Source organism: Elgaria multicarinata, chromosome 2, assembly GCF_023053635.1.
Source record: "Elgaria multicarinata webbii isolate HBS135686 ecotype San Diego chromosome 2, rElgMul1.1.pri, whole genome shotgun sequence".
NCBI classification, from domain to species: Eukaryota; Metazoa; Chordata; class Lepidosauria; order Squamata; family Anguidae; genus Elgaria; species Elgaria multicarinata.
This window is the reverse complement of record NC_086172.1, coordinates 41,958,469-41,980,851: the sequence shown is the minus strand read 5'-3', so window position 1 is coordinate 41,980,851 and position 22,383 is coordinate 41,958,469. Positions and strand designations below refer to the sequence as shown.

The 22,383-nt window shown below is 42.5% G+C and overlaps 1 protein-coding gene across 2 annotated transcripts; it reads left to right on the top strand.

Moving 5' to 3' along the window:
- Window positions 1-5,638: 5,638 nt before the first annotated feature.
- Window positions 5,639-20,447, top strand: CDCA7 (cell division cycle associated 7). Of its 2 annotated transcripts, XR_010025089.1 has the most exons (11): window positions 5,639-5,701; window positions 10,385-10,504; window positions 10,942-11,052; window positions 13,902-14,159; window positions 14,440-14,517; window positions 15,986-16,171; window positions 16,779-16,919; window positions 17,664-17,813; window positions 18,036-18,172; window positions 18,497-20,040; window positions 20,080-20,447. XR_010025089.1 is itself a non-coding variant. In XM_063118605.1 (10 exons), exons 1-10 carry the CDS (start codon window positions 5,681-5,683, stop codon window positions 18,525-18,527), a joined length of 1,233 nt encoding a protein of 410 aa, XP_062974675.1. In that variant the 5' UTR covers window positions 5,639-5,680; the 3' UTR covers window positions 18,528-20,447. The 2 variants fall into 2 exon arrangements, 1 of the variants encoding a protein (XP_062974675.1); XM_063118605.1 differs by having other exon boundaries at window positions 18,497-20,447.
- Window positions 20,448-22,383: the final 1,936 nt, after the last annotated feature.

The following is a 22,383-nucleotide window of genomic DNA, read 5'->3' as shown; positions in this document are numbered from 1 at the left end:
GAGTGCCTTGCTGTCGATGGACAACTTCAAGGTTGCTTCCTTCTTATGATTCATTATCTTTATAACAGAGTTGGAGTGGGCAGTTCTTCAAACAGAGTACAGTCCCCTGGCAGTCCTTCAAATAGAGTACTGTCTTCAGAAAAAGAAGACACATGACCCACCCTATTACCTAGTGCAACTAACTGGCCCTTTATCAGGCTTCATTGCCCTCCTAGCCAAACATTGTTCCAAACAGCTTCGGCCCAATTGGTGTCCTCTAGATGTTTTGGACTACAACTCCCAACAGCCCCAGCCAGAATGGCCAAAAGTGAGGGACTATGAGAGCTGGAAGTCACCAGGTTGCCTATATTTTGATACCTGGCTCTGATACACTACTGTCCCTGTTTTGCCTTTGGGGTGCCTTGTTAAATTGTTAATGCAACTGCTGGAATTTTCATGCTTCAACATTTGGCTACCCTCCAAGGGTCTCTACAGAAGAAGCTGCATCTGATCTCTAGTGTACAAGTAGGTAAATACTACTTACGGATGAATACTCACAGCACAAGTCTATAAGATACCCACTCAGAAGTCCTACTTAATTTCATCTCTGTAGCACCCAATAGCCAAAGCTCTCTTTGAGGTTTACAAAGATTAAAAGCAATTAAAAATACCTAATACAAAGTGTAAAAACTATTTACATACAAACATATAAACAGTCAGTACACACAAAGATACACACGCATCTAAAACAATTTTAAACAATCAACAGTAAGAAAAAATCGAGGACCTGATTTGATAGGCTACCAAATGCCTGAGAGAAGAGAACGATCTTAACACGGTGCCAAAAAGTTATCAAGACCAGGTGGGTCTTATTGTTCCATAACTGGAAGGCCACCACTGAGATGTAAAAACTGGAATGTCCATTTCCCCTGACACGCAGACACATCCACACACGCACCCACACACCCTCTAGGACACCCCACCAGGAGCCCACCCCAGGACACCTAGAAAAGGTGAATGGGCACAACAAGGCAGAGAAACGGAGTAGCCAGATGCCCCTCAGTAAGAACTCCATTTACCACAGTGCAAGTGGCACATAGACACTTTCCCAGCCCCCTAGCCTTGTCAGTCCTAAAGGACACGGATTGAGTTAATCCCATCAAATCCATTCACCGGCTAGCTGCCCACACTTCACCATATAGAGGAAAGGTTAAGTGCAGGTATGCAGAACAAAGGCCATCTGAGAACAGGTATTTCACACTAATGGGAGCGGCCAGATGTCGTTCCCCCCCTCCAGCTCCACCTAGTTTCAAGTAAACATCTCTTAAGTGCACTTTAACACCATAGGTCAGTTTCAAAATGACACTGACCAGTTAAACTCAGCCAAGACCTTAGGACAATCCCATAGCCGCATCACCAATAGGGGAGGGGCTACAGGCACAAAACACATGGCAATTTCAACTGCAATTCCCCTTTCTGACCACTGCATGGAAGTATATAAGCTACTGTCCTGCCCCAGCGTGGGGTGACCATGCCTTTGCTGTGTGAATGGCAAGAGGTCACCTTATTCTCAAGAATAAACGTTTGGAGCCCAATGCCTTGCCTGTGATCTTTCGCGAGTGTCTCAATATTGGATTTTGGCACACTTGGATTTGACATAATTTATGCAACACCTTATTGATGTCTTCCAAGCCTCCCTTGGAGGAAGAACCTGAAGGAGGAGGGCCTTAGATGAACATAAGAGTATAGGTAGGTTTATGCCAGGAGAAGCACTATGTGATCCTATGCCAAGTAAAGCTTTATAGGTTAAATCCAACACCTTGAATCCCGCTAGGAAACATACAGACAGTGTAAGCAGGCAAGAATCAGTGTTATATGCTTAGATTTTCTTGTCCTGTTATGAATCTAGCTGCCACATTTCTGAACTGTCTTCAAAGGCAGTCCCACATTGAAATCAATAGAGCTTACTCCCAGGTAAGTAGGTAAAGGATTGCAGCCTGCGACACCATGCAGAGCACACCCTAGCACTTTATACTCTAAAGTATATTTTGAAGTGTTGATAGCACCCTATAGAACAATTATGTTTTTCTAGTGCAGCCCCCTCCAACCTGGTGGGAATCTACACTGGTGTTATTCTAACGTTTTGAATGGGTTACTGTGACCCTGGTCTCCAACGTTGTAAATGAGTCTTACTTACAGGTTCTGTTTCTTAGTTCTTAGTTCCAGCGTGGCTACAGATTCATGTGCCTTGTCCTACTGGTAATTCTCCTCTCCCTTTCTCAGAGCTGCTGGGTTTGCGCCGTCCACTTCCTGTTCTCCTTCCTTCACGCCGTTTGCTATCTTATCTGCTACAGCAGATAAATCACACCAGCGTTATACTGTGCAATCACTGACAATTGCATGCAAAGGACTCAGAAGTTTTCCACCTTAGAATCTGCTTTTATTGTGAAGTACTCCCATGCATCCTGCCTTAAAATTTGAATCTAATTGGGTCATCGGTTGATTTTTTATTTTATTTTTAACATTTCCCCCCTCTTTGCAAAGGAGCTGAGGAGCGCTCAAAGGATCGCTGTAGCTCCGTGCAGGAAAATTAACAAGGGTCCAAAGTCCAAAACTCATGACCAGCGGGGCTTAAATGCAGCTGCTGCTAAAACTTTTCAATTTGGTCTCCCATCCCAACCCTGACCGGACCCAACCCTGCTTAGTTTCAGCAAAGTGGCTGGCTCCTATGCATTTAGGCAATTCCCTGAGACTTGTGTTAAGATGTTTTGGGAGGGAGGGAGTTTGTGTGTGCTTATGACTGTTGCCCTGCACTGCTGGCTAGGAATGAGGCAGGCAATGGGCGGAGCAAACCCAGCAGCTCTCAGAGAAGAGGGAGGGAGAGCAACGAAAGGATTTAACAATGTGCCCTGCAGTAACGTTACAGCTACAGAGAACCACATTAGAAAGGGACACTAGCAACGTTATAAGACTAGTGTAGATCCGGCCCTGGTTCCCTCCAAATATTCTGGCATTCAACTCCCATCTTCCCTAGTCAGCTTGACCAAAGATCAGGAATGTTGGGAGTTGTAGTCTAAAACATCTGGAGGGCACCAGACTGGGTATCTTTGACAGAAAGAACATCTTCATGGCTTTTAGATCAATACTGTATAGGCTATTGCAGGGTAAATATATTCAGAATTCAGCATGTAGTAAAGAGCCTTCAATCATGCTGGAGAGGGTGCTATTTATAAAGTGTTCCTTGGTATGAGAAACAGAATGTTACAATACATGTATATATTGCATTGATGCATTTTGCACCCTTTCCTTGCAATCAGGACAGGATCTACACTACATGTCCTGCTTGTTCATCCCTGGCCGATGGCTGGTTGGCCACCATGTGAACAGAGTGCTGGACTAGATGGACCCTTGGTCTGATCCAGCAGGGCTCTTCTTATGTTCTTACTGCTTTATTATTATTATTATTATTATTATTATTATTATTATTATTTGCATTTGTATACTGCCCCGTAGCCAAAGCTCTCTGGGCAGTTTACATAATATTAAGGCACTTAAAAACAATATACAAAAAATAAAAAGCACAAAAACATACAATATACATGTACATTTAAAACCACATTTATAACAGCTTTAAGAACTATGAGCCTAAAAAACAGAACGGTTTATAACAGTAGTGACAACTGTTGGGGCCCAGGACATACTTCATATACAGTTTTCAAACAGTTTTCAAAGTGTCATATCCTGCTTGGTGTAGATCTGGCCAGAGAGAGAAATGCTCAAAGAAGACTCCCTCAAGAAAACAGCTGTAAAGGCCCTTTTTCCAATGCAGTTGAGACACTCCAATAAAGATCACACTTGGAACTTAGAGCAGACCCACTGAAATAACTAACTTATTTATATTTATTTATTACATTTATATACTGCCCCATAACCGAAGCTCTCTGGGCGGTTTACACTTGAGTCCCACTTATTTCAATGGGTCTGCTCTTAAGTAGGGATAACATTGGACACAAGCGTTAATGTCAGCCTTGCTTAACTCTCCAATTGAAATGAGTGGATCAATGTATTACAGCTTTTGGAGCTGCATCATTCCCACAATAATTCTAATAGCAACCAGTTTGGTTGAAATATATTTACTCTTACATTCCCCTCTCCCCCTTTGCAAACATTTGTGATAGTTTTTCCGGAAGCTCGATCACCTTACACTCCAACACTGGATGAGGAGGGTGGGGGAATCCCTTTCTCTGCTAGTTGAAAAGCATTCCTGAGCTCAAGCGGATTTAGGAGAATGAAGTGTGGGTCTAGTCTCTAGTGAACTGTTTTATGTTCATTTGCTTTTGCATGCACTCTGAGAAGCCAGTGGTGCAGGTAAGTATGTAATTAAGGGCTTATTTAAAATGGAGATTCTTTTACATGTCAGCCTGCAGCACGCTCACCCGGAATAATAACCCACGGAGAGTTTACATACTCCTTGTATTCTATTGTGGTTTTGTCTATGTGAGATCTCTACTTTTTAGATCATTCTGGGTTCATGTTACAGCTTATGTGGCTAATGTGTGTGCCACACACGTGCAGCTCAGGCCTCTTTTTGCTCAGCTCCAAATCAGCACTACTGAGTGTTATAGAAAGCAAGGATGGCTCAATAAAATACCAGCATCGTACCTGTGAGAATAGTTGCATCAAGACAATCATCCCTGAAAACAGGATAATGAAATACAACTACATTTGAAGTGTCTAGTTTCAATATTATGTTTTCCTCATTGCAAGTGGGAAGTATCACATTTTGCTAAAGGACACATCAACTCTAAAAGCATTATAATTGTATGCCTGATTTTCTACATTTTCTAAAGTCCCAAGACTCCCACCCCTTTGTTTTAACTGGACTCTAATCATATGTTTGGAGAAGGTTCCAGCATATGCTGGCTGTGGGTTTGAGAAAGTCATACTGTGTCTGTCTACGAAACTGCACTGTGGCGCGATTTTCGGTGTTAAAAGATAAATAAAAGAAATAAGAGTGCTTCACCATGGTTACATCATTTCATAGCGAAGCTACCTAAAACAACTTAGTCAAAATGCAATCAAATACTCCTGGAAGCAGTTAACAGATCCCAATCGTCTAAGAATTTCTTCCATTCCTTGTGATTATGCAAACAATTTTTGAATGTGTTTTGCTAAATGAGTTGTGGGATCTTTCTTTGGTATCCCAGAACAGATCAACGATTCACTAAAGCTCAGTAACATCTCACGATTTAATTTCGATTTCTGCTAACATAATCTGTGCTAATGTGGTGCATACTGCTTCCTCCCCCGGTACACCCTCCCTTCCTCTCCTTCTATGCAAATACTTCATTACTATTTCGCGCCACTGAGTTAGGTCCTTGCAGCACCACAAACAGTATTACAGAACTTAAACAGAAAAACCGGCCAGTTTCCACAGTTATCTTTACTTTATCTGCATCTTGGTTTTGTCTTAACACGGGGAATTTATTACTCACGACCAAGTGGGGTAGCCAAAAGCAGTGTCTGGAAGAAGTTCTTTCTGACCCTTCCAGGACTCCCGCACCTTCGCGGGAAAAGTGTTCCCAATCTCCGCCTCCGGCGAATTCTGAGCTACTTTGGCGCGAGTCTGCGGCGTGTTGTTTCCTTCTTTCTCCATCCTGTTGAAAGAGGCTGCTGCGTCCTGTGAGTGGTAACCATCAGCATGGATCCCTTCCGTTTGCAGGTAAGCGAGTCGATGGGAATTAAATCCGCAACCCTACTTCCCTGGGAGTAAGTTCCATTTGAATCAATGGAGGTTACTTTCAAGTAAATATGCAAAGGATCGGGCTGTAGGGCAGAACAGCCGCAGCCGCTGAAATTCTTTAAACAAGAGAAAGTATATTTTTGAAATGACTCAGTTAGGGAAAAAATCCCATTGAAGCTCTGCCTCCAGAGCGGGAATGAATTAGGAAAGGATGGGGGCAGAATTAAAAACGTAAAACCAGAATGTGATGTTTACTCTCCACTTTATATGCACGATAACCCTAAGCATGTTTACTCGGAAGGAAGGAAGTCTTCCATGAAATTTGATGTTTAGAATTGCAGACATGCAGCTCCAATCCCATGCATGTTTACTCAGAAGCAAGTTCCGCTGTGTTTAGTTGGTCTTATTCCTGCATAGGATTGCAGCTTTAAGACTGCAATCTTGTGCAAACTTATTCGGAACTAAATACCATACGAAAGAAAGCATAGTTAGAAATGGATTGTTAGGGGAATGTGTTGTCGCCTTTTGTATTTTTAGCAAGTACCAATTGGATATATTTCAGGTTTTGGGGTCTACTGCTGAAGATGTGGGAGGTACGAAGCGCTGCTTTAAATAGTGCCTCTTTTTAAAGCCAAAACAGCGTCCAGTTTATCCCCGGAGTCTGTTTTTCAGAGTCTGCAAGCGTGTAGTTAAACTTCAATTTTTAACTGACTTTAATTTAAAAGGCAGTATGTACTTCTTACTGGGAAAAGTAGGTACTCACAAATATTTCTGAGTATGTCAAGATCAACAGTGGTGGTTATTATTAAGCCCTTATATCTGTGGATTTCGTACCAGCTATTGGAGCTTCCCCCAGCCGGGCCACACATAATAGTTCCCCACAGTAAAACTTTGTCTCCCAGCTCTGCTGTGCCCCTCCCAAGAGTTCGCTTTCCCCGCTGGAAGCCCTTCGAAAAAGTCGGGCCAAATAGAAGGCCCTGAGGACAAGAACTCCACGAGGCTTTCTCCTCGTGTGGATTCTCCATGTTCTTCTCAAGCGGGGCGCAGAAGATGGAGGAGGCGACTGTCTTCCTTCGTGGGGTGGGGGAGAGGGAAGGACAAGCCCGCGCTTTTCCCGCGCTTCTGGCCGCGCCCCTCTTAGGCTTCATCTTGTCTCCCCTTCCATAGCCCTGCGCGCCTCCCTCTCCCCCTGGGTCCACGCCCTGCATTTGAGGCCCGCCCACACGCGAGCCGCCTGAGGCTTCCCTCCTCCATGCGTTTTCTTTCTCTTTTTCTGAGGGCGCTGGAGCCCACAGAAGGCTGCGTTGGCTCACGCCAACGTGAGCCAACGTCTGTCGTGAGCCAACGCAGTGAAGGTGGGTGGGTGGGTGCTTAGCTTGAGCTTCCTGCAAAAATGGGTTTTCTTGCTCAGCGGATTCCTGCGTTGAGCAGGGGGTTGGTCTCGATGGCCTTATGGGCCCCTTCCAACTCTTCTACTCTGACTATGAAAAAGAATCGGGGGCGCCTAAATTGTTGCTTAGAGGAAAGACCCGCAGTGCAAATAGTTGACCAGCGGTTTGGCAAATTGTGGCTGCATTGTGTTTGCTCTGAAGTAGTCTGGGAGCAAATGGACTGTTGCAGGATGGATTTGTAATTGGATGTTGTGTGTGTGTGTGTGTGTGTGTTTATATGCAGAGGTAAGGGGTTGTATTCAGTGTTAGTATAATTTAAGCACCATTCATTTCTATGGGTTTACTCTTAGGTAGGATTAACATTGGAAACAAGTCAAAAACTCCACCTTGTTCGTGTTAATTTTTTTTCTTCCTCCATTTTAAATTCTGAAAGGCTCTACCCTGTCTGGAGAAGCCTGTTTTCATGCCTGAAAACCCTTCCCCCTAAATTCCTTAACCCCGGATTCATGGCTTGCATTGTGGGAAGTAATTGTGCTTAGGGTTATTCGCTGGAAAGGAAAGGTGCTTGTCTTCACAGGCAGGCTCTGGCTTCTTTATTACTACTTCATACTCCAGGATGGAGCCCTGGAATTGAAGACAGATTTCAAGGCAAAGCCAGGTTGAGTCCAGGCTCAGATCAAGCTTTATTTGACATCTTCCTCCACTTCTGTCTAATGTGAATTCCTTCAAGGCCTGTCCGTTGCTTTCATGCTTTGTACAGCCTTAAATACCTTAACAGATGATAGAATTGGTCTGCTCCTAGGCTTCAAAAAAATACATTTATCCCACCCTTTCTCCAGAGATCTCAGGGTTGTGTATGTGGCTCTCTTGGTTTAGGCTGCAGGGGAAATAAGCAATTGTGGCTTATTTCCCCCACCAAGCGTGTGGGGGTGGGGTGGGGGTTTGCATAATTACCCTTGCCACCTCATCTTGCCTTGTGCAAACCTGGCGAGGGTGGCTTGTTGCCATAAGTTAGCAAGCCGCTCAGAACCCAAAGATTGTTTTAGGGTCCTGGGGTGGCATGTTAACCATGGCAACAAGTCATTGATGCAACGGCAAGCTGCACCAATGAAGATAATTATGCAAGATAATAAATCATAGAGATAATAAGCCACCGTGGGTTATTTCTGCCACCACGGATCGCTCATGTGTGCGAACCGGGTCAGTGATTGCCTCAGTGTCATCTATAAGCATCATGGCTGAGTGGGGATTTGAACCTGGATCATCCTGATCTTAAAACACTATTCTAACAGCTACACCACGCTGGCTGATGCTTCTTTTTTGCCTTTTTAACCTGCACCTAATTTTAAACTTTACCTACGCACAATTAAGCCCTGTTAAATTGAGTGTGGCATGTTTAGGATAGTTGAGTTAGTTACACAACTCCGCGCCATGCAGCTTGGTGCTGTCTAGGTATTTTCGGCTGAGGCTTATGGGGGTTGTAGTCCAAAACTGGCAATTGCCTATTCTTAAATTGTATTTTATATCATGGTTTTATACTGTTGTTTTATACTTTGAATGGTTTTACTTTTTGTGAACCGCCCAGAGAGCTTCAGCTATTGGGTAGTATAGAAATGCAGTAAATAAATAAACATATTGAAATGAACAGGTTGTTGTGGACACTCCTGTTGCCCACTGCTAGAGGAAGTAATAGTACACTGACAATTATTTAACTTTATTTGATTTCCCCCAGCTTTGTTTCTGTTCTAGACATTTATAGGATTGCACTGTAGGTGAACTTGATCTAGTTCTCCAGGTATAGAATTAATTTTATTTTCACATTTTTAAAAGACTACATCTACAGTGTAACCTTAAGCATGATCACTCAGAAGTAAGTGCGTTTGTGTTCAGTGGGTCTTTTTCTCAGTGCATAAAATTGTGGCTTTACCTATGACCCCCCACTCACCTTAGTTTTTGTGCTGGGGTGTAGGGCTTGATAATTATTAGTCATTATTTGGTCTCAACACTTTGGATTATTTGCAGATTATTTTATTAGAAAAAAAAGGTGCTTTGGTTCTATACACTTCACACTATTGTATATCTGGTTGTGTTTTAATTTTTTTTTTAAAAAAAACAGTCTGAACCTATGCAGATTTACTCAGCAGTAAGACCCTCTAAGTTCATTGGAACTTACTGCTAGGTAGGTTGCATACAGCAGAGGGCTGGGGGCACCTGTGTCCCTCCAGATGTTGATGAACTCATCATCCTTCACCACTGGCCTGTCTGGCTGGGAATGATGGGAGTTGGGATCCATAAGCATCTGGAAAGTCACAAGTTCCTTAACCCTGGTGTACAGGATTGCACCCAAATGTTATCTGAAGTTAGAGGGAGGAAATATAATCATGTATTGCTGGGTAGAATAGTAAAGTAATCATGAAGAGGGGTTGTTATGGGTGGAATGTTATTTTAAGGCAGCAGATTTGTATGTTTCTCCTGTAGAAATATTTAGACCTTCTCAAGATCTGTATATCTAAGCTTCAGAGGTGAAACCTATCTGCCTCCTGGGTATATCATTAGCCATCCTAATGGCTCTTTTGCCTCTGGCTGACAGATAAAGACCTTTTGCCAGAAAACATGTGCAAGTAAGAGCCAATTTATTCACCTTGTGTCGGCGCCTGTGCCAAAGTGATTGTGTAACCACAGGCTGAATCTGGCTTATGACATGCCACTGCCAAATCAAAGTTAATTTAATCTTGTGGCAATGTAGTACTTGAATGGATGAGCATGGGCTAAAGTGGTTGGAGAGTAGCATAGGTGGGTATGGCTGCCGTTGGTGGAAATGTGAACTGACCAGATGGCAAACTTAACAGGAAAAGTAAAATGATGTTAGAAAATACATGCTTTTAATTATTATATTTTGCCATGCCATTGCTTTGATTCTAACTCATATCTTTTAAGTTTCAGAAAGGTAAATATTAACAAAAATCTTTGTATTAATCTATAATGTATATTATTGAACTCTTAATAATGAGTTCATTATTAAGCACGGCTGTTTAAGATGTAAATATGTATGGTGAAAAGGCCCTCTGCCTAACAAATACTGCTTAACAGTTTTGCCTGTGGGTGACAGTGTGGCACGTATAGGGTGAAAGTCATCTTTTTTTTTTTTTTTTTGATAATGTCCATACCAAACGAATATGTAACAACTCTTGATATTTGAGCTTCATGAGGCCACTTTAGAAAACCTACCTTATTATAGTAACTAATTGAACTGCCATCATCCATTTTGCAGGGTGACCTTTCGGGAAAGAAGCGCACAGCATTCCGCAATACAAAACTGATTCCTATGGAAACCTCTTCATCCTCTGATGACAGCTGTGACAGTTTTGGCTCTGATAATTTTGCAAACACAGTAAGTAAAAAGTGTGAGAATAAACAGAATTGAATGTACGATGCTGAAAAATGCCCCATATGCGATTAAAATGCTTTGCTTACATTTCTATACAGCAGTTATGAATATACGGTATGTACTGTAATTTCATTTCACTTTTTCCCTTGTGCTTCTAGGTAGTAATTGTTGGAGGTAGATTAGCCACTTATTCTATCCTTTTGAAATGTCGCCTAACCTAACATGCCTGATGATTTGCCATAACAGCTCTGAAACCATTTGTAAACCCCCTGAACCATTTTTCTTTGTTACAAAAGCTATTCTCTTGTAGTGCACTTGTAAAATGTGATTTGCTCTCTGAGCAGTTTATGGAAAATAGGTTCTCTCTTTAAGAAAAAGGGAGAGAGAGAGAGAGAGAGATAGAAAGAAAGAGAAAACCTACTGTACTTGTTCTTTTTAAGAAACCGAGCTTCAGGCCAGAAGTTGCAGAAAAAATGGCTAAAATTTTTAATGAAGATTCGGATGCTGAATCATTCTGCGGTTTTTCAGGAAGTGAGATTCAGGATGTACTGGTGAGTTGTACAGTTTAATTTCCTAATTACTGTCACACTGCATGTGCATGTTGATATTGAAATAGTCATAGGAACCTAAGAAGCTGCTTTAAACTGAGTCAGACCATGGGTCCATTTACCCCAGTATTATCAACACTGATTGGCAGCATCTCTCCAGGGGTTCAGGCAGGTTTTCCCAGCCCTATGTGGGGATCAAACCTGGGACCTTCTGCATCTACCATTGAGACATGGCCCCCCCATCACGATACTTTAGCTTGCATAATCTGGGAGTAGTTTCCCTTGGTCAAGAGCTGGAAAAAGATAGCTCACAGAAGCAGACCACTCTCATGTAAAGATTAAATATCACTACTCTTGTGTGAGAGCATGGCTTCCCTTCTACAAATGGGCAAATCACATGTTAGAAAAGGAGCCATGATCTCATGGCATCAGTGTTGTACTATTCACAAGTAGACTTCTTGCACAAACAACTTTTTACACAGGTGAACTGGTGGTTTATTTCTTAGTAGAGTCAAACCTCAAATAATGCAATTTTTAAAATCTACTTAAAACAATAAATAGGCAGTGTACAAGAAAATAAAATCACATCATAAAAAATAACATATAATCATGTTGAGTAGCAGCATAAGATCATAGCCAGAATACATTATTAGCTAAGGTAAACTAACCACCATAGGTCTGATGGAAAAGAAATACTTTAATAAGCTACCTAAACATGGACGGTGAGGCACCCTGCTGGGCTTTCAAAGGAAGAGAGTTCTGTAATTTCGGGAAATGACTGAAAAGGCCAAGTTTCAGATGCTTGCTGAGCAGACCCGTGTGGACAAGGAACCTTCAATGAGGCCTTCTGTGATTATCTTAAAATTTGATAGGGGGAGCATATATGGGAGAGCATGCTCCCCAGTGCAAAAATGCACAAGAACACACAGCCTAGAAGTAGATCAATTCCAGCGTCCAGAAATCAACCTGTTATTAGAAACATGTTCTTTATCATATACAAACTATCTCTCCCCTCCAAATTAAGAGACAAAATAGGCATTACATGGGTGATCCACGATTAGTACCCCTTTTGGGTTTTGCTTTACTAATCACTAACCTACAAGCGCTGCTTTAAGTATCTGGGAAGAGGTACTTTTCCTCCTGTGTCTTCTAAATCTAGATGCTGTACCTCTCCCTGCTCCTCTCAATTCGTGCAGAGGTAATTGCAGCTTGCAGGGAGGGAAGGAATTATACTGAAAGAGGTTTGACTTGTGACATAGTAGGCCTTTGGAAATGTGTTACTAGTGGGATGAACATAAATGCCATGCTGGATCAGACCAAGGGTCCATCTAGTCCAGCACTCTGTTCATACAGTGGCTAACCAGCTGTCAGCCAGGGACCAACAAAGCAAGACATGGTGCAACAGCACCCCCCCCCCGATGTTCTCCACCAACTGGTGGACACAGCCTTACTGCCTCGAATACTGGAGATAGCACACAACCATCATGGCTAGTAGCCATTGATAGCCATCTCCTCCAGGAATTTATCCAAACCCCTTTTAAAGCCATACAAATTGGTGGCCATCATTACATCTTGTGGTAGTGAGTTCCTCTGGTTCCTGGACATTGGTGTTGTGTGCCATGCAAACAGGTTACTACAGTGGTTTTAACATTGTGTAAATGAGCACCTGAATAAGAATTTGGAACAAGGTCATGCTGGTAGCCGTTGAATACCATAAGGCAACATCCCTTCTGTGCCAGACTGGGGTGAAAGCTGCTGGTTGAAAAAGCTTAGAAATCCAAAGCCAGGTATTTGAGTGTTGTTGGTGCCACAATGACTAGGGCCAATTGTGAACAATGGGTCTTCCCTTTCCTTGGTTATCCATAGAGTAGCCCTAGTATTCACCAATCCCAGAAGCTGTTTTTGCCCTTGAAAAACATAAGACAGCCTCCCCCAACCTGATATTCATCTTCCATCAGCCCTAAACAACATGTCTAACAGTCAGGAATGTAGTCCAAAGTATCTGGAGGGCACCCCCCCCCCCAATTGTAGCTTTGGGGTTTATTTTGCACCACTTCTAGGTTTTCCCTCCTTCCCTTTTCTGTTCTCTTCAAGGAATAGCCTAACTGACACTGGGTAGATATTAAATTCCCTCTGCAGGTGTTTCCTCAATTTATGACCTCTGGGGTTCCTTGAGATGCCGCAGCCCTTTTTACTGATGGATGATGGTTTTGTGGTTTCCCAGTCTTTGCATGTTTTTTTCCCTTCATTCTAAAAGGTTGAAATGCATCTCTTAAGGCTTAGTTACTTGGCAGTAAGAACTTTAATGTGAAATATACTGGTATTTTTTTGTATTTTGACCCACTCTTTTTGCCTTCAGCCCCACCTATCCCTGGACTGAGCCCCCTGAGAGCTTTTCTGAAATGGAATTCAGCCCTCAGGCTGAAAGTAGTTAAATTCCCCCCTCCATCTGTGGGGCCAGTGATTGATTTGGTTGTTGGGATCCAGTTGTATTTTTCAGTGCAGCTTCCTTTCGGGTCTTCACAAATAAATACTTTTGGCTTTGAACCGGAGGAAGGGCAAAGCTAAGTAACTGTGAAGAGACAATGACTTGAACCATAAATATCTCTAAGGTTGTAATCCTGTGCATGTTTACGCAGAAAGACGTCCTATGAAGTTGGAGGACTTTGTGTTTTCTAAACACGCATAGAACTGTCACCTTACGGCAGGCTGTGTACTCTGCAGTGGAAATTTGATGGTTCTAAATTCACCTGACCTGGAATACTCCAGAAAAAGTGGGGTTGGGGTTGTGAATTCTATTGCAGCACTGATTTACTGTGATTTTCATAGCTCCATTATGTTTTTTTGAATAGAAACTGGAGACGGACTCTGAGGAACATGATATGAGCGATGTTGTAGACAAGTTTCTGCGTAAGAGGCCACAGAAATGCTCTGCTCCTCTTAAAGTGGCTATGAAGTTCCCACTTCGAAGGTCTAAGAGGGGAAAGAATGAAATAGTTTCAGCCCCCAAATCTTCCTGTGAACTGGAATTGGATTCAGACTCTGATGAAGAAAGAGGCCCCAAATTCTTAGAGAAAAGAGCTTTAAATATAAAGGAGAACAAGGCCATGGTAAGTGCAAAGGAACGTTCTCAAGCATATTGAATTGTTCTTTCCGGACCGAATTTTGAAGTAAATCTTGTTTAAGCCTAAGTTGCATTATATTAATAAAAAATGTACTACTTCTTAATGTCAAATTTACGTATGGTGCTCTACATTGATTCAACTTCACTCAAAATACTTCAACCCTAGGTTCATTGTTACCAGCTAGCTTACAAAAGTGCTAACAAGTACAAGACAGCTAACGCAAGATCTAAAATTATTATTTAATAGTCATGTTTTTGTTTTACAGCTTGCAAAACTAATGGCAGAATTAAAAAATGTCCCTGGAATTTTTACTAGGAAAGGTCCACTAGCAACTCCTACTCTGGTGAGTCCAATTATTTACTTGGTAAAATTCAGTTGCTTTTTTGAAGCCCTGTTACAGATGATATGCCAAATAACTTAAAGTTTATAACCTGATAAAGCCATTACCACCTGCTGTAACTACCTTTTGATTTGTAAATCTCTAAAACTTCAGCGTTATATTTTCTACCCACTCGCTCACTCACATAGCAAAAATGCACCCTAAACTTCAAAGCTCAAATCTGGATCTTTTAACTTTTGCGTGCAAAAAGTAATTGAATTTTTATTTCAAGCTAGAAATGAGGAGGAATGTCTGTTTGGCCAAAATAGTGAGAAATCCGCAGGTTTTGATCTCTCATCATCCTAATACCTATAAGTGGTAAAACGTCCTTCCTTTTTGGGTGGTTGTGGGAAATGCATAAACTGAAAATATTACACTTTTTGTTTCAATGTGGTTTTAACATTGACACAATCAGCCTAACCTTTTCAGTTTATTTCCTCACCTTGCAGTACCATTGTTTCTTGTACTCTTGTTTATTCCTCTAGCCCAGGAGTGGGTAAACTTCAGGCAGGCATGATCTATTTTATGTTTAACAGAACTGTGAGATCCACCAACCAGAATCTGATACAAAATGGTGGCTCAGGCAAGTGGACATATGCCTCTGAGCCCAAAAAATTGTGATCAGAACCAAACTTAAAAGTTCTTTCACACACAAAAATCCACTCCCAGTCTCTCTCCCCCTGCCATCTTTCTTTTTCAGCAACCAAATTTAGGCAGGAGAGATTTATTTAATTATTTTAAATGCTTATGTACCGCTTAAAGTGATAAAAACTCTTAAGATGTTTACATATAAATATTTAAAACCACATTTTTGTGGATGTTCTGAATTGGTGCCTGAGCAGGATAATGGATTTGATGAGGGCCAACAAACTGAAGCTCAATTCAGACAAGGCAAAGGTATTTTCAGGTGATTTGTCTGCCTGATTGAGTGGTGTTTAGTCTGTCCTTGTTGGGAGGGGGCTGCTATCCACATCCTGGTAATCTCTCAGTTGGATTACTGCAACGTGTCATATGCAGGGCTATCTTTCAGAAACTTCAGTTCAAAACAGTGCTGCCAACTTACAAACAGGGACTGTCTGATATGGTCGTGTGATGCCAGTGCTTCATCAACTGCACTGACTCCCAGTCTGTTTCTGAAAGCCCTAAACGCCTTGGGATCAGCATATCTAAAGGAATGTCTCCTCCCATTTATACTGCTCAGGTCCTTAGGTCATCTTTGGGGGCCCTCTTCTGAGTGCTGCCACTGAATGGATACTGTTGTTTTATACTGTTGTTTTATATTTTTGATGGTTTTAAATTCTGTATACTTTTAATGTTCACTGTTTTTAACTTTTGTAAACCGCCCAGAGAGCTTCGGCTATGGGGCGGTATATAAATTAAATAAATAGTAATTTTGTTATGTATGCTTGGATTATCTTTGTCCTCACCCCAGAAACCACAGCGGACCCCAAGAAAATCATTTCCCAGAAGTGCCTTGAGGAGGAATCCAGAAAGAAGTAGTAGGCCTCACACAAGATCCATGTCCCTGATCGAAGGCCCCCCAAGTCCTGTACCAGAGAAGGAGGAAGATGATCCCTACCTCTTAGTGAGAAGGAAAATGTCTGATGAATACTCAGAGGTTTGTGTTGCTGATTCTGTTCTAATTAAGTGTTTTAATTGGTGGGAAAAATCTAAAATATAAGCTTGGGTGGTTTAAAATACAGATTAAAGACAAGCCCCTTGCATATAAACAGTCACATATGTAGTTAATTAGCAATGTGGACCATAATTAATCTAACAGATAAGACAATAGGCATTGGAACAGAAGACACCAAATTGTATTTGAGAGAGAGGAATTTCCTGTTGGGGATGATAGGGACAGCTCTCATATGCAGTGGTGGTTTGCCTATGGATAATATGAAGGAAATCATGTGTCACCAGAAGTACATATGTAGCCAGTTACCTGCAATTTTCGCTATTGTGACAGCCTGTTGCCATTAATGTGGGAATTATTGGAATTGCACATGATGGAGTGTGCGCATGCATCCAGTTCATCTGTTGCTATTCCATGCAAACAAAGGCAAATTCAAGCTTGTGGACATTTATTTTAGTATATTCAGTGGCATTACTGTATATGCGACCCAGCCCTTTGTGGCTGGGTGTGTGTGTCTGTGTGTTACCGGCTTGACTTCCTTGCATTTTCCATATTACTTACTTGATGCATTTTGGCTTTCATATGAATTTAGGATGAAATGGACACTCCCAGAAGAAAACGCTATAGTACTTTGACTTTTCCCCATGTTGTCCGTCCGGTAGAAGAAATAACCAAGGAAGAGTTGAACAATATCTGTGAGACTGCGAGAGATAAAGTGTATAACCGTACGATGGTAAGAATGTCATTCAGCATTATTGTATCCATTTGCTTTGCCCAAATAATTGTACTTAAATGCTTTGTGTGATAGTGTCTGGAATCAGGGATTCAAGGGTTTTTCACTTTGCTTTGATTATTCACTGCTAACTAGAAGCTTGATGCTAAAGTCTGCTGTGCTTGTACCTGCTCCTGATGACTTCATTCGGGATTTCTGGTGCTGCTGGTGCTGCGGCTAAGTGAGGCCTTGGCTCCCTTTGATCTACTGTTAGAAGATGTCCAACCCCCCTATTGCAAAATTGAGACACTCTTATGGGGGAGGAAGGGGCAACAGTAGCAGGCTGATCCTTTGCACTCCATCATTAGGGTTAATAGAGCAGACCTGAGGTTTTAGTACCAGTATGTAGCCAAGAGCTGGAGTAAGTGGAGTAAGAGCTGCCATGCTCGGCGTTTCTTACTTAAGTAGATGTCATGGTAGTCTTTGATTGTGTCACAACAGCCAATTAGATGCTAGCTTGTTTGGGTCTTATGCCTTCCACCTTCTTCCTTTACACGCAATGTGTCTGGGCACTTGTAGCACCTCAGGATACGATGTAAGCAATCTGCTTCCTCTTAAAGCAGTGGTGGGCAACGTTTTCTTCCTTCCCCGATGGGCCTACAACTCCCATCATCTCTCACCATTGGCTCTGCTAGCTAGGGCTGGTGGGAACTGTAGACCAAGACATTTGGAGCCTGATTTTCTTTTGCCTTTACTGTTTGGTAGGGTTCTACCTGTCACCAGTGTCGTCAGAAAACCATAGACACCAAGACAAACTGTCGTAACCCGGAATGTATTGGAGTGCGTGGTCAGTTCTGTGGGCCTTGCCTTCGCAACCGCTACGGAGAAGAAGTTAGGGCTGCTTTGTTGGATCCGGTAAGATAATTTCACTTTGATGCTCATTTGACTGCATGTTAAAGTCACTAAGAGAAAAATGCGCACATTTCTTCATGCTCTCATTTTAGATTTAATAGGTGGGTACTTTTAGAGAACCTTCTAATCCAGGCACAGCCTTAGTAGCAACAAGGAAGTGGTGAGTCATTGAAGAATTACTTTGGTTCCACTAATATATACATATATATATATATATTTCTTTAGAACTGGCGTTGCCCTCCTTGCCGTGGGATCTGCAACTGTAGCTTCTGCAGGCAGCGAGAAGGGCGGTGTGCTACAGGTGTGCTGGTTTACTTGGCTAAGTACCATGGGTACGACAACGTCCATGCTTACTTGAAAAGGTAACTTTTGTGTTTCTCCCTCCCCATTCCCGTCTTTCCTTGACCTGGAAGAATTGTTTGCTGGCTGCAAACTTCAGTCTGTTGCCCTATGCTTCCTTGAAACAAATAACTGCATCTGTTGAGAAGGGGGTATGTAGATTATTGACTAGGGTGCATATGAAGGCCCAAGTTCTGCTCAAACATCTCCAGTTAAAGGACGGATGGAAGCAGGAGCTTGAAAGGATAGGTTTTCCATGTCTATATCAATCTTCCGTTAGTTTTTCAGTGGTCTTAGTTTCAGTTTATAAATAATAATCCCGTTTTTCTTTTTAATTAACTTTACAGCCTGAAACAAGAACTTGAAATGCAAGAGTGAAGTTCTGGCACTGGTCTTCAATCATCAACTATACTAACATTATGGTTAATGGTCCATTTGAGGTTTTAATTTTTGTTAACTGTTCTTACCATATATACTTTTTAAGTGGAGAAAAAAGTCCTGTTGTGTTGTTTGACTGAAATTCCATATGGCCAGGATCTGAGTTTGTCATTCTGTTCGGTAGAAATGTGTGCCATGTTTTGTTTCATGCTGGATGCTCTTGGTGGTGGGTTCACAGAAAGGCTGCAGCTTGCAGAAAGAGATGCTTTACCATAAGGTTCCTCTGAATCTCTCTGTGCCAGGGCCTCACGTTTCTGGTCACAGCTGGCATGGAGATGTTTTGTGCAACCCAGACAATTTACATCGGTTAGTGTGTCTATATGTTGAAGAGCCTTTGCATATGAGCTCCCGCTGCTCCCGCCATCATACTACCCTAACATATCCGTTCTTAATGTTTACTTTCAGTCCAATCTTTTCCTCTCCGTTGGAAAGGGGGAAAACTTCCTTTGGGATTGCTAGTGCATCTTTTTTCTGCAGATACTATGATTGGCAGATTTAGTAGCCAACCAAACAAGTCCTTAAAGACCATTTTATGTGTTAGTAGCTGTGTAACTTATGTGGCAGAACAACTTAAATTCTAGATACCTAGTTATTTTTTGAAAGAAGCAGTGACAGAAGTTGACATTTCTTAAACTAGGAATTATGGCAGTAGTTGAGCCAGTTTAAATCATTCAGGTTCAAGACAGCATTTAGTTGTTATCCATCTTAAAGCATGTATGGATTTTCATGCATCTTACACAATGCTTGCAAGGGTAGATAAAAGAAAAGGGAATGAACAGCTCAGTATAAAATTAAGTTAGTTTTGCCTTGTGAAAAGTTACTGAGGTATCTTAATGTTCTTAAAGCCACGCTCTTGTCTTGATATGGAATATGTGAAAGAAACAGTGCACACACAGAAGGTAAAATTCTACGTCATAGTGGTGGAAATCTGCTCTTGCAACAGGGCTTTTCCCCTCCCCATCAGTCCTCCCCCCCCTTCTTAAAAATATGCTCTGGAAAGTTTCCCAGCTCACCAGAGCAGATTTTGAGGACACAAGGAGGGAGAGGGAATTGCCACAACCATCACTACCCCCCATTCTGCTGATGGAAGCAATTACACTAGAATGGTACTTGGATACAGTCCAAAGTATTTGAGGCGGATTCATACATTGGCCAAACATCAGAGTCTGCAAGAGCAAGTCCATTCACCCACCCCATGCTTAGCACATAATGTTTAATATGGAGTGTAGTATGTGTAGCCCTGTATATACAGCCCATCTACTCCAAACAATGAGGTGGTTAAATTATATGAATGTACCAATGTGAGCTTTGCATCATGCTTCATGTAGGATGGGTGGTGAGAAGCATGCACAAGCCTGAGGCTTGCTCTCACACATCAGTGCACGTGGACATACGTGCAGGAACAGGTTTGTGATGGCAAGCCTGTGGCTTTGTTCAAGCTTAACTATAGATAGTTCCTGTTCATCAGCTACAATATAAACTGAACAAGGAGATCTCAGTTCATCAGCTACAATATAAACTGAACAAGGAGATCTCAGTCCATCAGTAGGACACTTTCAGTGTTTCAAAGTATGTTAGCTAATAGAGGGCCTGTGCTTCAAACAGCAGTCCTAGGTGGGGACTGTTGCTTTCAGTCACGCAGCTTGCTTTGAGTAAGGAGCTGACTGCTTGCCTTTGCTTAATTAAAATGCAGTGCCACATGGATGATGGGCTGTAGGATTTAAAGCAGTGGAAAGGGAAGTGCTATAACATATACATGAATGGCTGCAAAACTCAACGTTGAGTATTATATAAGCAGGGAACTGAATACCTAAATCTTGAGTTGTTGCAAACAAAGGCATGTTTTGCTAGCATATTTTTATGCAGCTTTTGTTCCATGCAACGTTACCTTGTTCCTTTTTAGCACAGCACATTGTATGTTATACAACATAAATAATATTGTGAAATACAAATGGCCGCTAGCAATCTTCTCTCCAGCAGATAGGGCGAGGGGTACTGTCAAGAAGTGCATTTGGGGTGGGGGAACAATTCTTGACTCTTTTCCTTTGCATCTAAATCTCTGCTGAACCAGGTATATAATTCCACTTATATCCTGCTTCTCCCAACATTTTGTAGATGTTCCTCAATCATACATGAAAAACCTGGTTCAGCATCTTACTTGCCGTTCAGATTTTGTGTAGGCTTCCTTTATATAGCAAAGTAATGTAATGATGCTCATATATTCTCTTAAGTAGATTTCATAAATGCTTGTAAATAAACTCTGTGATCTCTGAAGCTCTTATGTACAAAATATAGTTTTGATAATAAAAACTTGGCTTAGAAATATTTTTTTGTTCTTTCATGTGCCTCTGTGTGTGCCAAGGTCCTAGTTCATTTCAGCAAAAGCCACCAATCTGTTGTGGGCACAAAGGAATGTGCATGGCTAGGTTGTCTCAAGAGAGAGGGGCTTGCAGGTGGGAGAGTCCTTGTGTATATCTGAGTTCCCAAATCTGATCAGGGCTTCTTAAATCAAGAGATTAACTCCCACCCCCCAAAGAAGACCGTTACCGGAATGTAGTGATTGAAAGGTAACCATTGTTGATTTACTTTGATCTACCAGTCCTTTTATTGATAATAGCACTGGGAAAAGTAAACCATTTACTGCTTACCACTTACTTAAGCCCATTACAATAACACTTCAAATTGTGAATAATCTTCAGCTTTCTAAAAACGTCTCTAGAACTACAGGCAGGGGTTAAAGCAGTGGTTCCCAAAGTGGGCGGTACTGCCCCCTTGGGGGCGATGGGATTGCATAGGGGGGCGTTAAGAGGCAAAGGGATGGCAGGGGGGCGCTGACAGGCAAAGGGGCGGCAGGGGAGCGCTCGAGGTGGTCTCTCCAGAAGGTCCTAAAACTCAGGGACTGAGCAGGAAAGCGGCAAATTCAGCTGCTCTCCCCACACCGCTCCTGCTCAGGAAGGACTTTCTTACACAGCCGCTCTCTCCTATCTCAAGCCCACTGTGGCCCCACCAGAAGTATTGGGGTGGAGAAAGCACCCACAGGAGGCAGCAGAGCAGGAAAAACAGCAAATTCAGCTGCTCTGCCCACTCTTCTCCTGCCTAGGAAGGCCCAGTGCTTCTTTCCTGCTGGAGACACCGCCGCTCACTCCCTCCCTCGGCCAGAGCTGCTCCCTCCTACAAGCTGCCCCAGCAGACCTCTCGCAATAGTTGCTGTACAAGGTGGGAGCAACAGCCCTGCGGCAGAGAGAAAGGAGCACGTGGAGGACGGTGGGCGACAGAGCAGCTGCCAACTGCTGGGTGGGGAGCAGGACTGCTTGTGCTGCTGCAAGGCATCACCAGGCTCCCTTCCCTCGTCAGGAGTTGTAGGTTGGGGCCATCTCCCCTCTGAACTGCTGCCCTCCTGTCCTAATCAGCCCGGAAGCTATTGTGAAGCTTGGGAGGAGGGGGGGTTGGAGAGAGAGAGAGAGAGAGAGATGCTGTGTGTCTCTGAGTCTGCTTCCACCCCCCAAAAAATCTGGACTACAACAGGATTGGGAGAGAAAAGAAAAGGGGCAGGGGAGAGAATTGCAATTCCCCAGGTCCTTCCTGGCTAAAGAAGATTCAGCAGCACCTTTTTCCAGAATGCTTGCTGAAACCATTCCTATCTGCCCTTGCTTTTTTCAGGGTGTCCAACCCCCTTTTTTCAAGCGTTCTTTTGGTGAACAAGGTATGTGTGTATCTTGTGTCACCATAAAAACAGAGCTGCAACACAATCCTAAGTATGTCTACTCAGAAGTAAGCCCTACTGAGATCAATAGAA

Excerpts from the sequence above, each read along its gene's own strand:
- CDCA7 (XM_063118605.1), top strand. The coding sequence starts at position 5,681 with ATGGATCCCTTCCGTTTGCAG. Across the intron at positions 11,053-13,901 it reads GTGAGATTCAGGATGTACTG|AAACTGGAGACGGACTCTGA; the intron begins GTGAGTTGTACA and ends TTTTTTGAATAG. Across the intron at positions 14,160-14,439 it reads TAAAGGAGAACAAGGCCATG|CTTGCAAAACTAATGGCAGA; the intron begins GTAAGTGCAAAG and ends TTTGTTTTACAG.